This window comes from Dioscorea cayenensis, unplaced genomic scaffold, assembly GCF_009730915.1.
Source record: "Dioscorea cayenensis subsp. rotundata cultivar TDr96_F1 unplaced genomic scaffold, TDr96_F1_v2_PseudoChromosome.rev07_lg8_w22 25.fasta BLBR01001414.1, whole genome shotgun sequence".
Taxonomy (NCBI): Eukaryota; Viridiplantae; Streptophyta; class Magnoliopsida; order Dioscoreales; family Dioscoreaceae; genus Dioscorea; species Dioscorea cayenensis.
Window position 1 is genome coordinate 47,121 of NW_024087805.1, and position 17,499 is coordinate 64,619.

The 17,499-nt window shown below is 34.1% G+C and overlaps 1 protein-coding gene across 1 annotated transcript; it reads left to right on the plus strand.

Annotated features, from left to right (window-relative positions):
* Positions 1–6,307: 6,307 nt before the first annotated feature.
* LOC120256380 (DNA polymerase alpha catalytic subunit-like) lies at positions 6,308–16,987 on the plus strand. The gene is given in 32 exon segments (XM_039264077.1): positions 6,308–6,552; positions 6,987–7,166; positions 7,272–7,355; positions 7,481–7,555; positions 8,351–8,415; positions 9,045–9,135; positions 9,281–9,466; positions 9,867–10,030; positions 10,147–10,261; positions 10,467–10,646; positions 10,741–10,854; positions 10,986–11,105; positions 11,190–11,507; positions 11,651–11,743; positions 12,630–12,748; positions 12,844–12,916; positions 13,006–13,062; positions 13,838–13,930; positions 14,109–14,225; positions 14,305–14,402; positions 14,528–14,573; positions 14,773–14,886; positions 14,984–15,064; positions 15,229–15,342; positions 15,437–15,466; positions 15,468–15,523; positions 15,605–15,682; positions 15,780–15,996; positions 16,081–16,134; positions 16,216–16,335; positions 16,443–16,517; positions 16,596–16,987. Coding segments are annotated over 32 exon segments (3,681 nt in total). The 5' UTR covers positions 6,308–6,345; the 3' UTR covers positions 16,743–16,987.
* The last annotated feature ends 512 nt before the right edge of the window (positions 16,988–17,499 follow it).

Consider the following 17,499-nt stretch of genomic DNA (forward strand, 5'->3'; position numbering starts at 1 on the left):
CCGGTTCTTGTAAATTACTAAAGCAAACAAGCTATTTAACATTATTTTTTAATTATTATTATTATTATTATTATTACTATTATTATTATTATTATTATTATTATTATTATTATTATTATTATTATTATTACAGGGAGAATTGTATTAGCGTGACTTTAAGGAATGATTGGAAAAGTAACAAATAATGCCTGAATTATTATTATTATTATTATTATTATTATTATTAAAGAAAATGCAATTGCAATCCAATCAAGATTGCGTTGGAGAGTAAACAAGAAAATGGGAAGGTTAGAGAATAATGGCCATCCATAATGCAAACATGGGATACCTTCTAAGCCATGCGTTTCCTTACCTTCATGGAAATAAATTACATTTTAGTAAATTTTATGACACGTGTCATTTTGACATGTTATGTATAAAAAATTCTCCTTCAAAACTTTCCAATCAAACATATTTATAACCCATATCTAAATTCTCAAACTCTTCCATCTCCCAAAATATTTATATATATATATATATATATTTAAAAAATAATCATATATTTTAGCCAATAACTTATCATTCAAAAAATTTTCAAATATTTTAATCAAGTAAAAACATTGAAGTTAAAAAAAAAAAATTATAGTGATAACTTGCTTGAAGGATCTTATATTAAATATTAAAAAAATCGTTTCATTTATGAGATCATATATTACTCTCTAGAATAGAATTACCGACAATGTGATTCGTGAGTTATATTGATGAGAGTGTGCACCAATTAATTCCTTCCAATGCTTTAACATGAGATAGTGTGATCTGACATCATCAATGACATTATACATGACATTATTACAGAATGTGTGGGACTTGAAATCTATGTGGCCACAAATATAATTATACGAGCCCAAAGACTACGCCCATGCTTTTTTCCTTGTTCGGCTTAGTCCTTCTAAGATCAGACTTATTGGCCTATCAATATCATCTCTTAAAAAAGCCAACCCAAACAAGCCCAAAAAGCCTACTTTCATTCATTACCGTTTATATAAACGGAAAGCCTAACAAACACCCCGCGTTACTCTAACAAACACATGGTTTGCTTTCATTGAAGTCATCTCGTATGGTTCTCGAACCAGGGTATTCCTAGTTCTCCCCTATCACAGCTTGACATGTGTCTCCAGATTACTGCTAATCATAACATAAAAAAATAATACCATCAAATGGGGACACGTGCCAAGATTTGATAGGGAAGACCATAGAATACCCGGGTTCTGGACAAGGTGAGATGACTTCGCTTTCATTCATTACCATTTATAATGGAATACCTAACAAACACGCAGCGTGACTCTAACAAACACACGTGTTACCAAGTGCGGCTCTTGTACATTTATCTCAAACAAACAAATCCAATATGAAGGAACACCAACTTCAACACAATCAAAATCACAAGAATTCAAAGAGGACAAAAACCCATAAGTTTAGCAAAACGATAAATTTCACAGCATAATCAAAAACCAGAAAAGAAAAACCCATGATCCATGCTTTATTAATTAAGTCCAAATCTCATCCAAAGCACTAAAGAAACCAAAACATTAAAAGCGAACAAGCAACTCAACTATTCATAAACCAAAATCCAAACTTTCTTTTTTGTCACAACTGCTATATGAAGAATAACAAATAACAAACGGATGAAGTTCTAAATCGAGATCTAAAAACCTAAGTAAAGTCCACGCGTATGCGAAAGACCAACACCAGATCTCTAATGATCCGATCCACCATTAAACAGGAGAAAAGAGATGCTATAGTTGGGGCTTGAGCTAGGTGTTCATACCTATGACAATGATAAGAGGAATGAAACTGTAGTGGGTGACGACCTTGGCCTTCTTCATGGCCCAAGTAGTCCACTCCTTGACGCAGCGGTAAGCCGATTAATCCCCATCGCCGCCTTCTTGTGCTTCGGCTTCCCTTTCGCTGAAACCCTAGGTGCCATTAGAGCACTCCTTCAAATCACCAAGACACCAACCCGCGCTCTAATACCCTAGGGTGTACTATATATATATATTCTAAGAGATTATATTGATCGGCCAATAAGTCTGACCTTGGAAGGATAAGGCCGAACAGGGAAAACAACATAGGGTCTTTGGGCCCACATAATTATATTTGTGGCCACATGGATTTCAACTCCCACATGCTCCGCAATGATGTCATGTATAATGTCATTGATGATTCGCACTGCACCATCTGAGTTAAAGCATTGGAAGGAATTAATTGGTGCACAGAGAGACTGGCAATCTAACTGTAAGTATGGTAAACCAGTTTAGATCAAGCGTGGTATTCCTGCTATTGTTTTATGCAATCCAGGCTATGAGTATAACTATTATGAATTTCTCGAGAAATGTGATAATCTTTCTCTAAGGGAGTGGACCCATCAGAATGCGAGGTTCGAGTTCATTTCCTCTCCACTCTACAGGCTCCAAAGAGACCAGACTGCCACCGGATTAATGGCAGTGTGATCTCCATTACTCTTATTAGGTACACGGCTCCGTTAAATACGTGGATCATGGATTCCTGTACCAGAGTCCTCATAATTACACCACAGGCAGAGGTGGCATTTGATTATATGTAATTCTAAATGTAGTGGATTTTTAGTTACAATATAACTACAAATATATGATTTTCAAAATACAGTGTAAATGAATCTTGTGTTTGGTTGCAATAACTGTATTATAAGATTTTATGTTTGCTTTGAAGGATTTATAAATGCGGAATTGGAAAACACATGTTTGGTTTGATGTATTTTAGGATATGGTTACTCACGGTAGGATTACCAATACTTTATTATATATCAATTTGTTATGGTATATTAATTATTAAATATTTATTAATTATTAACTTAAGTGTTTATTCTTATGAAATTATTATATCTTCAACAGCCATTTCTTTTTATCATTGCAATTTATTATTAACTATATTATTGTTTATAATTAAATTATTTTTTTATTAACTATAAGATTACCAATGACCATTTCTAATGTTATTTATTATTATACCTAATTTCTTATGACTAAATGTCCATCTCTGGTGAGGAAGAGACAGTGGTCGTGGTCATTGGCTGCGGTGGTTAGGGCCTAGATTGCATAAAACAATAGCAGAAATACCACCTTTATTTTGAGCTTGTTTACCGTACTTTCAATTCGATTGCCAGTCTCTTGTGCACTAGGGGTGAGCAAAAAATCCATATCTTATGATCTGATCCGGTATCTGATTTTTTGACCCGAATTTTTTGGTTATCCGATCCAAATTTTTTAGATGAAAATTGGGTTGGATCCGGGTCGGGAGAAATTAAAAATCAGGTATCCGAATCCTATCTGGTTTTTACTTTTTAGTATATTCTTATATATATAATAATATTAACTTTTATATGATTTAAAAAGTTAAAAAGAAAAAAAATCCAAATCAGTCATCTAAACTATTTAAGAGTTATATATTTATATATATCAGTAAATTTAAATTTTACAAGGGCTAAAAGTAAAAAAAAAATATATCAAAATGCCTAATCTAATAGCTTAAAGAGTTATATACTTATATAGTTATATATATTAATAAATTTCAATTCTACAAGGGTTTATTGATGTTTTAGAAGTTATTTGATTTTTTTTTTTTTGTGCAATGGCTAAGATTGATAAAACTCTTTATTATTTTTGTTATGACATTTGTTGTGTGGAAAATAATATAAGAATATAATGCTCTTTATAACTTTTAGTTCTAATATATTTGTTTTTTTATATAATGTTGCTATATAAAACAAATCCATGAAGTAGATAAAAACTTAAATTCGGATCCGGATATCCAATATCCGATCCGGTTTAAACCAGATACCCGATTTTTGGTACCCGGTTTAAATCGGGTCGGATATGGGTTGAGTTTTTGCTGATCCAAAAAACTGGTTACCGCTCTGGTTTTAAAAATCAGATCGGGTACCTGGTTTTGATCACCCCTAGATGAAAATATGTTAAATCTCTATTTGGTTAGCAAAACAATAATATTATTGGAATGTAACATTACCATGATTAATTAGTTAGGTGAGAATCTTATATTACTAATTATCTTTTTACTAAAATATCCTTGATAGGTGTCTACTGTCTAATAGATTTAAGTTGGTAACATTTACTAATGCAAATAAGAAAGTTATTTAGTAATAAATATTTGTTATTGTTAAAAAAAGTAAATTTGAAAATCAAAATTTTACTATTATTAAGATATGTATTTTAAATAAATAATTATTTAAAAAATAATAACTAAATCAAATATAAATATTTTATATAAATATAACTATTTTCCTCCAATTTAATTATTTAATATTAGAAAACAAATCTTAATTTGAATTTATTTTTATCTCCAACAAAATATTTGATTTTTTATATTTTTTAATTTATAAAAGTTGGTATCTTGGGAAATTATATTAACTTAAGAAGTATAATAGAAAAAAATGATTGTGAGATTCCTAACTTCATAATCGCATACCCGGTAATATTGGCAAAGTTATCAAATTTTGCAAAATATGATATTCATATTCCAAACAACTAAATGGTTAATTTAAGATTACATGGTTTACATTCCAAGGATAATCTAATATTATCCTTAACTAACCAATCGTCACTAAAAGTTTTCAAATAGTAACAATAGTTACATTAGCATTTCCATTATATATATATATATGGCCATAGGCGTGTTTATGTATATTTTAATTATTATTTCTTTATTTTATATCACTCATCAATGATAATGAAAGTTATGATCATAATAATTTAAATAATTTGTTATGTGACTATATATATATATATGAGAAACATAATCTAGGTACGTCTTTAGATTATTGTTATCTAGGGTGTTTAATCATAACCGTTAGATCACCATCTAGGTACTATATATTTTTTTACTATTTATGAATATTGTGCAACACTATAGAACGCATTTTTGATACTATTCATGATGATCTTAGTCATTAGATTACCATCTGCCAAGTTTAGTGATTTTGTGTAATGACAAATTTGTTATTTAAGGATTATTACCAAATTTGGCAGATTTGTTATTTGACTTATTTCTATATTGATAGCTAGATATGTTACTAGAAATAAGTTGTATGAAATTTGGTTATATATATCTTCCTCACTCCTTTTATTTTGTGTTAATATATCTTTTCAACAAAAGGGTGTCTGACCGATTGTAGTTCATCTGGCCTTGTATCAGTGGTGATCGTGGTTCGGAAGAAGAGGAGAAAGGTTTTTTATTTTTTATTTTCCTTCTCTTGTTTTGTAGTATGTTTTTTTAATAATGGAAGAGCTAAGAGGACAAAGTAATAATAATAATAATAATAATAATAATAATAATAATAATAATAATAATCCTGTAATGGGATGAAATTTCAAATTATTTTTAAAAAAACTCATTATTTTTTTATTTTTGAAATTTGTCACCCAATTCTTTGGGGTTGATTTTTTTTTTTAATTGATTATTTTTTTAAAATTTCTCTGAACTTATCTACTCTTCGTTCTTACTCCCACTAGAAGTGTAATAGTAATTTTTTTTTAAAACTTATCTATCCTCTTCATTTTTTATATTACGGCCATATGAAACAAGATGATAGCTCATACAATATTACAAGTATATTAAAAAAAAAAACCCTTCCTTTTAATTTAAGGAAGATTAATTAAAAAATTCTTCCATATTTTCATTATGATTATTTAGTCCCTCCCTTTTCAACATATTTATCTAATTTTTTATATACTCCCTGTGATGTTAGTATTTTGATAAAATGTCAAAAACGTTCTTCAATACCCGACACTAAACTCCAGCAAGGTAGGTGGGCAAACTCAGCATACAACATTATAAGTTTAATTTAAATTTTAAAAAAAAAAGCTTCTTTTTTATTTAAATAAAAAATAAAAAATTCCATGATATTTTTATTTTGAACATTTATACCAAACAACCATTCAGGAACATTTTCAAATGAAGAAAGATATGAGGGACTATTCAGGAACGGGCAAGTTTCTCAGGGATATAATATTAATTTCGTCTTTAAAATTTTAAATACTTGTGTGAGCCCTCAAATCCTGACTTTTTTGGCGCGAAACCTTCTCTGTTTTCCCAAATCGCACGGACCTCTTCAGTGTTCGAGCTTCAAGATTCATCGAGAGATCAGGGAAAGGAGTGATGGAGGAGACGACGGCATCCGGTCGCCGGAGGCGAAGCCGCGGTCCAGAGGCGAATGATATTTCCGATCATGGGAAGGATGCTAAATTAGAAACGGTTTCTGTGGAAAGTGGTTTGTTGGAGAATGATATTTCCGATCATGGGAAGGATGACTCGATGGAGTTAGTGAAGGAAGAAGAAGTTATGGGTCTAGAAAATTATTCAAGCTGTGTGAGTGAGATGAAGGATGCCAGTGAAGAAATCGAAGTGGAGGCCCCCAAGAGGGAGAATGAGTTCCCAGGCGAGCCATTCCATTTTTATATGCTTGATGCATCCGAGCAGTCTTTTGGTGCTAATGCAGGCACCTTGTACCTGTTTGGAAAGGTATGTTACCTACACCAGTTCGATTATACTTTTTTTCGCCCTTAAAACTGAATTTTGGTGCTTTTGGCTTACCATTCATAGCTTGAATTAGGCACTTTCTTCATAACTGGGATCATGATTTGGTTGTTAATGATATAACCTCTAATGCCTCTTTACTGCCAACAAAATTATATTATTTTTTTTCTAGTTTAATTTTGTATTCTCTAATTATTTAAATTCTTCCCATTTTGATGTTTGGTTTAATGGATTATTAATTGATAGCTTATATATGCATATCAATCTGAAATTTTGCTTTTTCTGCTGTACCATGCATTATGCAACTGATAATTATTATTTTTGTTTGCAATAGTAGAAAATACTTCATTAATTTTGTGAACCAGTTTGCATTTTCTGTGGAAAGAACTTTGAGCTCAAGAAATGTACATGGTTATTAGGTGAAGGAGGGTAACGCATTTCAGAGTTGCTGTGTGGTTGTAAAAAATATGCAAAGATGTGTTTATGCTGTTCCAAATGGAGCTGTATTTCCAGGGGGCAAGATAGTGGAACTTGAAGAGAATATTGCCAATATTGCCAATTCCAAGGCTTCACCATCAGATTTTCGCACAGCTTTGCTAGTAAATTACTGTTTTTCTCTGTGCTTATTCCCTCTTGATTTTTGAACATGTTTACCTTTCTTGTTTTCAGTGAGTTTAATGCGTTCTTGTATTTTTCTTAACCAGGATATGGCAGTGGGATTAAAGAGTGAAATAACTAAGAGATTACCGCATCTCAATGGGTCCAATTTTAGCATAAAGCCAGTCAAGGTTTGTTATTAGTCATGGATATTTATTGTCATTATGGAACTTTGGAAAGAACTATTTCATCGCATATTATTTAATCAATATGGTTCTATGTCGCCATTAATATTTTCATTATTGTTTGATTTCAGCGGAGCTATGCATTTGAGCGTCCTGACATACGTAGAGGGGAACAATATGTTCTCAAGATCAATTATCCGTTTAAGGTATTTCAGTTTCTGTGCATGGTCTGCTTGTGTATTTGATTTCAAGTCTTGAGTGTATCTGTTTCCTTTTAGTCACAGAAATAGTATGTTTCTTACACAGTGTTTGTTATCTGTCTTGTAATGGATTCACTCATTTCATTTGATCTTTATATACTTTCTTTCTATCTGTCATCATATTCTAAGTTCTAACTAATGTGTGAGAAGAAGTCTCAGAAATTCAAAAGATTTTATTAATCTGTCACTTGCATCTCAACATTTTTTTTAAATCTATCATACTTTAAGGTCACTTAAATCAAATGCTTGCCTGGTAGCAGAACATACTTCTCATCATAGCATCTGTCTGACACTCATCCCTGTAGGCTAATTAACAACCATAATGGAACTCTAGCTCAACCACTGATATTGATTTCCCTTTGGTTGATTTGAATTTTCAATGTCTGCTGGTTCTTTTGTCCAGAAGCTATTTATTTTTCTACTGTGTATTCTCCATGACACTTGAACTCAGCCCTTTAATCAGATGGTTAGAATGTTATGCCATTCTTCAAGCTTTTGTATGATTAAATTTGAGAAGGTTACTCATCAGAGAGATCGGTGGCCTTCCGCATGCTATTTTGTTCCTGGACCATGTTCTGTCTGAAGCAATAGACTAAATGGGAGATACCAAATATTAGTCTAAAATAGCTATAATCATCTTGTTTTTTTTTTTCTTATTTTTTATTTTATTTTTTTTATGTAGTGCATCTTAGGAAAATCATTCACAGAAATATGCATAGTCACATGTCATGTTGATTGCAGGATCCACCATTGCCAACAGACTTGAAACAGGAACATTTCCTTCCACTGTTAGGTACAAACTCCAGGTAAAGTCAGTTAATGCACTTATCATTGCCAGATTTCAGAAATGACTCTTTTAACACAAGATAGGCATGCTTGATCCAGACTGGAGCTGAGTTACCACCTTGGTTTTTTGAAAAACTCTTAAGGAAGCTAGAATATCATCAAATCAGCTCATGGCTTATCTTGTTTATTGTTTTTTGTTACTTTTAGGGGTCAATTGATTAATGCACAAGCTTGTTTAAATCTTATTTCCTTATTTCCTTATATCAAATTCCAGTTTCTCTCGGTTGTAGCCATAGAAAAGTCATTTAGCTTATGCTCTTTTGTAGATTCTATATAAGAGACTGAGATTCAAACAATACTACATAGATATGTTTCAGTTGTATTTTGCAATACTCAAGTTTTGGGTGAGTAAAACTCAATTTACCTTGCAATTCTTTTGCACTGGATTGCACCCACATGCAGAGGTATACTTCAAAATTATAACACATCAGTTATGTTAGGTTTGATGTGATATGAATCTGTGTGAGAGCTCAAGACATCAAAGAGTATAATTTAAAAAAAAAGTGCAAAAAACAGATGCACTACATGGGGCATGGTGTTTGGCTCTCATTTTACATGAGAATTAACTTCTTGTAATTTTGTGGTACAGTGCTTTGGAATTGTTTTTGATTAAAAGGAAAATCAAAGGGCCCTCTTGGCTGGGGATTTCAAAATTTGCATGCTGTCCAGCTTCTCAAAAGGTACGTTTTTTCAACTACATCACTCGACTGAGCTCACAAACATAGCTTATTCTCATCCTTTTAGGATTTTTTTGTCTCATTATCACAACAAAGATGTACCTTTATTGGTTTTAGTAATTATCCTTGTGCTTTTTTCCAATATCAGGTCAGCTGGTGCAAATATGAAGTAGTGGTTGATTGTCCCAAGGACTTGCATGTTTCTGCTTCAAAGGCTACTCCAGAAATTCCTCCAGTAGTTGTTGCGGCAATAAGCTTGAAAACCATTATTGGGGAGAAACGTACAACAAATGAAGTAGTGTCAGCTTCTATTATCTGTTGTCACAAGGCAAAGGTATTTGTTTCTCTTTTGAAATTCTCTATTTGGCTGATTGGTGTTTCAGAGAATTACTTCTCTCTTTGCATCTTTTATTACCATTTGATAATGCTGTTTGAAAATTATTCTTGGTAAATTGTCTATATTATTCATTTCAATAATGCCATCTCCCTCATTGGTCAAATGCTGCACCTTGTGGGTAAAAGTGGGAAAGCACCTATGAGGGCATGCCATCTGTGGGAATTGTGGGAACAAGTGAAACCTGCCAGTTGTATATAAAAAAAAACTTCTTGTTTATGATTGTTTTGCTTCATATGGATAATTGAGTAAGGAATGTATAAGCATGGGTTTATATTGGTGCAGTGATGCTCCTCTAATTTTCTAGTTGAATAAATTAATCTGCTTATGTAAAATGCAGATTAATAGCCCAATGTCAGTTGAAGAATTGGAGAGACCAGGCATGCTCAGCAGTTTTACTGTTGTCCGCAAGCTTGGAGGAGGCATTTTTCCAGTGGGCCTTGCAAAAGAAGCTGCTAGTCGAAATTCAAATGCTGGGTCTAATGTGCTGGCACTGGAAAGCAGGCACGATACTGGCGTATATTGTATTAAACAATCAATATTGTTACCTATTTTCTTAACATCAGAATATCTGTTCCATTGACTTGCACTCATTGAAATTGGTGATCTATCTTCTGCAGTGAAAGGGCCTTGTTAAATCGCTTGATGGTTGAATTGCACAAATTGGATTGCGATGTTCTTGTTGGGCACAACATTTCTGGTTTTGATCTTGATATACTTCTACACCGAGCACAGGTTTATCTCATGCTTTTGTTTTTTATTCTTGACTGATATTGTGTTTCACTTTAGGACATTTCGTTGCACCCAAGATTTTTCTACTAATGCTATCATTCATTTTAGCTTAATGCCCTATAGATAAGGTCTATACATGACTTGTATTATTATTTTTTTTATTGGTTGATCTAGCTGATAAAATACATTGTCATATTAGTTATTGCAGGTTTGCAAGGTGCGCAGCGATATGTGGTCTAAGATTGGTCGTTTGAAGCGCTCTGTTATGCCCAAACTCACCAAAGGAAATTCCCTTTATGGATCTGGGGCAAGTCCAGGTATCATGTCTTGCATTGCAGGTCGTCTCTTATGTGATACCTGTGTGTACTCGAGGGATTTGTTGAGGGAGGTATGCTAGAGTTTGATCTGAAAGATTTCTAGTATGCCTTTAGGACTTGATATTTTCAAGGTATCATGTTCTAATACCCTGTTACTAATTCTAGGAGAGCTATTCTTTGACACAACTTGCAAAGACACAGCTGAAAAAAGAGAGGAAAGAGATTGCTCCTCATGATATTCCAGCTATGCTCCAAATGTCAAGCACCCTTCTTGAACTAGTATGTGATACATGACATGAGTATCTTGCAACTTTACTAAAGTTTGAACTTGTACATTCTTCTTACCTTCGAAAAAGGCCATCTTTTTCTTTGCAAACTTAGCTGAATGATGTTATTTATTACTGGACTAGGTTGACCATGGAGAGAATGACGCCAAGCTGTCTCTTGAGCTGATGTTTCATCTGAGCCTTCTGCCCCTCACCCGGAAGCTTACCAGTATTAGTGGCAACCTTTGGGGGAAAACTCTCCAGGTAAATCATATACTTACTTTGAGCTCGATCTCTTTTGTGTAGCTTATGCAGAAAATGTAACTTGTACTCTGCTTCGTTCTAAAGGGTGCTAGAGCACAAAGGGTTGAGTACCTTTTGTTGCACGCTTTTCATGCAAAGAAGTACATGGTCCCGGATAAGAATTCTGGCTGCAGTAAAGAGATGAATACAACAAAGCGCAAAATTAGTGCTGGAGCAGAGGGGGATGATAACGTTATTTTAAATATTGACTCCGTGCCCCTACATGACGGAGATATCGAGCAAGGAAAAGGAAGAAAAGGCCCTTCTTACTCAGGTGGTTTGGTATTGGAACCAAAGAAGGGTTTATATGACAAATATGTATTGCTCTTAGACTTCAACAGCCTGTACCCTTCTATCATTCAAGTAATTTATCTTCTTCATGATTGAGTTGTCTACCACTGTTTCATAATTTATTTCTTGCTCTTGGTTTTACGTATTAGAATCTTTCTTAGTTATAGGTTTTATGAATGCAAGCTGTGACTATGATATCTTGCAACCTTTATCAGGAATTCAACATCTGCTTTACTACAGTTGAGCATTCTCCTGATGGTGCGGGCGCCAATCTGCCATCTTTAATACCCGTCGGGGTTCTACCTGAGGTATTATCTTTAGTAAACTTCTTTTAAGAGGATTCTGTTTCTCGGAAGACCTGGATGATTTTTCTTATTGAAATCATTGTTGGAAACTAAAGCCATCTCCATTGCATTTGATTGAGATTGATTGAAAATGCAATGTATTGTCCCCAACTAATATTGAGTGGCTCAATGCCTGTAATTGGGTGACTTATTGATAAATTATTGTAAATTTTACTTAGGGATGGTAAAAACCTAACCGATCCGCTTTTTCCGACCCTGATTCAGCCCACTTTTGGGCTGGGCGGGACGAGGCGAGTTTGGTTTTTTCATGCCCTCGCTCCTCTGCCCCACTCTGCTATTAATTTAACTTATTATAAATATTATATAGTGTAGGGGCAAGTGAAATTTTTTTAAAAATTTTAATAAATTTCTTATGAGCTTGTTTTTATAAGTATATGTTTTATAAAAAAAATTATTTTAAAAATGTTTTTAGGAATTTTAGTTACTTATTTGTAACTATGAGTGGGGTAAGGCGGAGTGGGGTGGGTGATTTATGAATAAAAAAAAAGAAGACGGGTGGGGCGAGACGGGGTGGGATAGTAAAGGCGTGCCCCGCTCCATTGTTATCTGGGGCGGGGATGATAGAGGTGTGCTCCGCCCCCGTCCTGCTTCACCCCATTGCCATCCCTAGTTTTATTCAACTAACAGTATGGACACTGATTCTCAGATAAATCAAAATACGTTTTATGTGACTGCGTTGATGGCACACTAATAAGAGTTGGAATAAATACTGAAAGCTTCAACTGAAGGCTTTAGATGATTTTTAAAATAGTGGAGATTTGTCAATTTGCTGTAAAGAACACTTCCATTGTTTGATTTGTAACATCATCTAACGCATTTGACCCTTCAGTTGTTAAAAAAATTGGTTGATACAAGAAAAACGGTCAAGTCATTGCTCGAGAATGCTTCTGGGCTTCAAGCCCAACAATATAATATTCAACAAGAAGCATTAAAGCTTACAGCAAACAGGTTAGGACCTATATTCTTGGTTCTGCAGTGCCTCTAATTTCTTCTTCTCTTTATTTCATCTGAATTCTGGGCTTTGTTCGACCAACTTGTTTCAGCATGTATGGTTGCTTGGGCTTTTCAAATTCAAGATTTTATGCAAAACCACTTGCAGAGCTCATAACACGTAAAGTAAGAGCATTACTGTATGAAAGCATTACACAAAAATATTAGGTAGAACAATCATTTGAGGTTTATGTTGATTGATGTGTCTTTTGCAGGGAAGGGAGATCCTGCAAAGTACTGTGGATGTAGTTCAGAACCACTTGAACTTGGAGGTATCTCTTGTCCCCTGAGATTTATGATCCCTGAAAATTTATGTATGATGGCATTTCATCATACAGTGCCTCATGTGGTGTGTGTGGCTTCTTGTTGGCTGTACTATTAATTTCGGACATTTTACTGCTGTTAGATCAATTAAAAATATTCTTGAATCACTTGTGATTTCTTACAGTAGATGGATGACTTTTGCATGTGGAGATGCTCAGTTAATTTGGAGGTTTGGAGTTTTCGAACTAAATAGTAATATTTGCATAAAAAAAGTGGAATGAGACTCTATAGATTAAATATATATATCTTCGGTTGCATTTTACAATATATGCTAATCATTTGTTTGTTTAGTCTATTTTCATTCCAGTTGAAACACAACCCAATTGCATTTTCAGCCTCATGATTGGGTTCAGCAGTAGATGCCTACACATTCATTATTTAAGAATCTGTGTTCCTAGTGCTTTAATCATCATCTGATGTGTGTTTATTGTTGGTCTAAAGTCTAAACCCAGTAGCTATTTTTCTTCATCATGGGTGCAAAGGAGGGAGATTGCATTCTGAATCTCCATGGGAACTCTGTAGTGAGAGATTGCATGTTGAGAGTTAAGTAAATATATACATCACTAAATGCTTGTATGTGCTAGCTAGTACACCAGATTGCATGCTGAGTGTGAAGTAACTATATACATCGCTAGATGCTTATGCTTGCTAGCTAGTACACTTCTTGGTTTATATACAGCTCATCTGCCTAACTAGCTTGGGCACTTATTGGTTGTCACACAGGTAATTTATGGGGATACAGATTCTATTATGATCTACACAGGACTAGATGACATAAACAAAGCCAAGACAATTGCCAGGAAAGTCATTCAAGAGGTGAGCCTTATTATTAGTTTAATGGACTCCTTTTCTCTTTTTACATCTTTTTGCTGCTTCATGAATGGAAAATGAATGACTATAATACTACTGGCTTATTACATTATGTTGTGCTTTTTAATGCATGATTCTGCATTTCAGAACTTGAACATGTTAACAAAATCTGTTTTTCATCCAGGTCAACAAGAAATACAACTGCTTAGAGATTGACCTTGATTGTTTGTATAAGAGAATGCTTCTTCTCAAGAAGAAGAAATATGCTGCTGTGAAAGTTAAGAATGGGATTCCCAATGAGGTTGGAGTTATAATATTCAATGCGTATCATTTTAGAGTATTGTTCTTTTATCTGTCTGATTATATCAAACATAAAGCAGGAAACAGACTGCAAGGGTGTTGATATGGTTCGACGAGACTGGAGTGACCTATCAAAAGACACGGGAAAATTCTGCCTCAAGCGGATATTATCTGAAATGTAATATATTCAGATCACTTTTCTGGCTAGGGCTATGGCTATGCCAGCCAAGAATATCCAGCATGTAATTATCTTTGTTAGTACTATTGATATTTATTTTGTATAGTTTTCTTCTAATTGTGCAGGTCCTGTGAAGATGTTGTTGACTCAATTCATAGTCATCTTATGAAGGTAATATTTCATCAAATTTCATCCAAGAATAACATTGGATCTTCTTGTATTTGTTATTTATGTATTGTTCCATAGACAACACAAAATTTTCTCTGCTGTTTGGTGGATTATGTTTATTCTCATTCGGAATTTGATATACATATCTAAACCATGATGTGCCAGCATTGCCATGATTGGGGTACTTTCTTATGCACTTCAGGTACAAGGGCAGATGAGAAATGGTGACATAAAGATTGAAAAATATGTTATCCGGAAGACATTAACAAAGCCACCAGAGGACTATCCCGATGCAAAAAACCAACCTCATGTTCAGGTCCGACACCTCTCTCGCCAAGCAAATAACTTCTGGGGGACACACCCTTTGATTTATCCACATTTACCAACTTTCATGCTCCTTAACTGTTTGTTAGGTCGCCCTAAGATTGAAGCAAAATGGTTATCCTGGTTGCTCTGCTGGTGATACAGTTCCTTATGTTATATGCTGTCAGCAGGTGCTTGTCTTTACAAATCTTGGTTTCTTGATTCCAGCATAAAAATTTGATAACTTGAGTAACTGGGGATGATCGATCAACCTTCTTACCGTACAAGATTATTTGCTGATGTGAGGCATTATCTATTCTTAGTCCTCTTTTTTTTTTATTATTTTCTTGATCAGGAATCGAATTCTGGTTCTTCTGCTGGGATAGCTCAAAGGGCTAGACATCCTGATGAATTTAAAAGAGATGGTGGCAATTGGATGATTGACATCAACTATTACTTATCACAGCAGGTTTCTTTAATTATTATCCCTCTTTCTTCTGTGAGCAGATTTTTACTTAACAGCCTCTATTTACCTTTTAGTGATCAAATGTTGGTATGTCGAGATTCATCCTGTGGTATCACGTTCATGTGCTTTTCATTCAAGGCACTAGCCCAGCACGTTTAGCTGATTGTCTTGGGCTAGATTCATCCAAAGAGTAAACTTGAACAATAAACTACATTTATTTTCTCTGATTTTGCCTTTTGTTTATTGACATTCTGGTTTCTATGCTGAAGTACCAATACAATGCTTCTGAATCTGCTGGCAAAGGTCCTACTGCATTGCTTTCTGTGTTTTATGATGGTGAGAGGTAAATCCAGGAAACAAAAAGGGGGTTTAGTCTTAGAGTCAGACTGCATATGAAGCTATCTTGAACTCTACTTTAATTAGTTTCATCAAATATGTAGGTATTCTGGGTGTGTACCTCTTAAGCTATCATGCCCCAGTTGCTCAAGCTCCTTTGACTGCCCCCCAATATCCAGTTTACTATCTACTTCAAGCAATAGAAGCCAATCAAAGACACAAACAGAAAATGAGCCAATAAACTTCTGGCGCACAATGCAATGCCCCAGATGCCCGGGTGATGTTGATTGTAGATTATCTCCTGCCATGATTGCCAACCAGGTGAAGAGTTTCACTACTTGTTACTAAGAACATATCATCTCTACATCCTTTGAACCGGAAATTTACCTTTCTCTATTGTTGTAGGTCAAAAGGCAAGCTGATGGTTTCACATCCTTGTATTATAGAGGCTTAATGATTGTAAGTACTTACTTTAGTTGCGCCCAATATTTATTTTTCCATAATCTTGTATAAATTATAATGCTTCTGTTCATGAAACAGTGTGATGATGAACTGTGCAAGCACACCACTCGTAGTATAAATTTACGTGTAATAGGTGATGCAGAAAGGGGGACTGTTTGCCCAAACTATCCTTGCTGCAACGGCCATCTTGTTAGACAGGTTCCTTTCATAACCACCCAGTCTTTTATTCATTAAATATTAGATTGCATGCTTTTGACATAAGAGTCTAAATTTAAAGATATTGGCTTGTTTCATTTATCCAACAGTACACTGAAGCTGATCTATACAAACAATTTTCCTATTTGTGCTACATTCTGGATTCTAAAAGGTTCCTTGAGAAGGTAACTAATTTTTCACTTATTACAAACTTGGGAAAACAAAACATTGTTAACTTTATTATGGTTGCTGGCTTGGATCAGCTTGCATTAAAGGACCGAGCACCATTTGAAAAGGAATTAGCAACGATTAGACCAGCAGTTGAACTGGCATCTTCAGTGATACACAAGATCAGAGACCGATGTGCTTATGCTTGGGTTTCACTTGGAGACCTTTCGGTCTCAGTATGATTCACAACAAGCCTTTTTTTGGTAACCTGCGCATGGATCCATCATGTCTCTTACTATTTTTTTTAAAATTTATATATATATACACACACACTCCTATACGCCATTGATGTCTTCCTTACCATTTATTACCATTTATTATTGGTAGAATACCCTATTTGATCGTTATTATGTTTAATTAATGTTATTAAGTAAAAAAAAAAAGTGACGGTGAGTTTGGAACTTGTAAATGACAATCACAGAGCGTGTTGCAGATTAGAAAAACAGACAATTTTTGAGTAATTTTGACATGGAAATGCTGTGTTGATTGTGGTATATATCATTTGAGGAACTCTTATTGCAGATCATGGACATGATCTCATCCTGATGAAAAATTGCCTCAAATATCACATAATCTGCAGGTGTATAGATGTCACCCTATTTATAGATGAACATCCCGGTGGTGATGAGGTAATTCAATCCTTGCAATTTGTTTCCTTCTTGAAAAACTGACAGATAAAGAAGCAGCCAACTTGCAGATATGCTTTGCTATTCAGGGAAAAATTTTTCTCCTGTTCTATATCATTATTTCATCAAGGAATGGAGAAAGCTGACATGGTTAATGAGAGTTGAGAGTCAAGGCTTTTACTTTTAACTAGGCATTCTCCCCGGTCGTATAGGAGTTTTTAAAATTTTGTGAGGAATTTTTAGACAATATTATGTATAAAATAATTTAATTAAACAACTCCCATCATAGAAACTATTTTATATTTTGGATTTC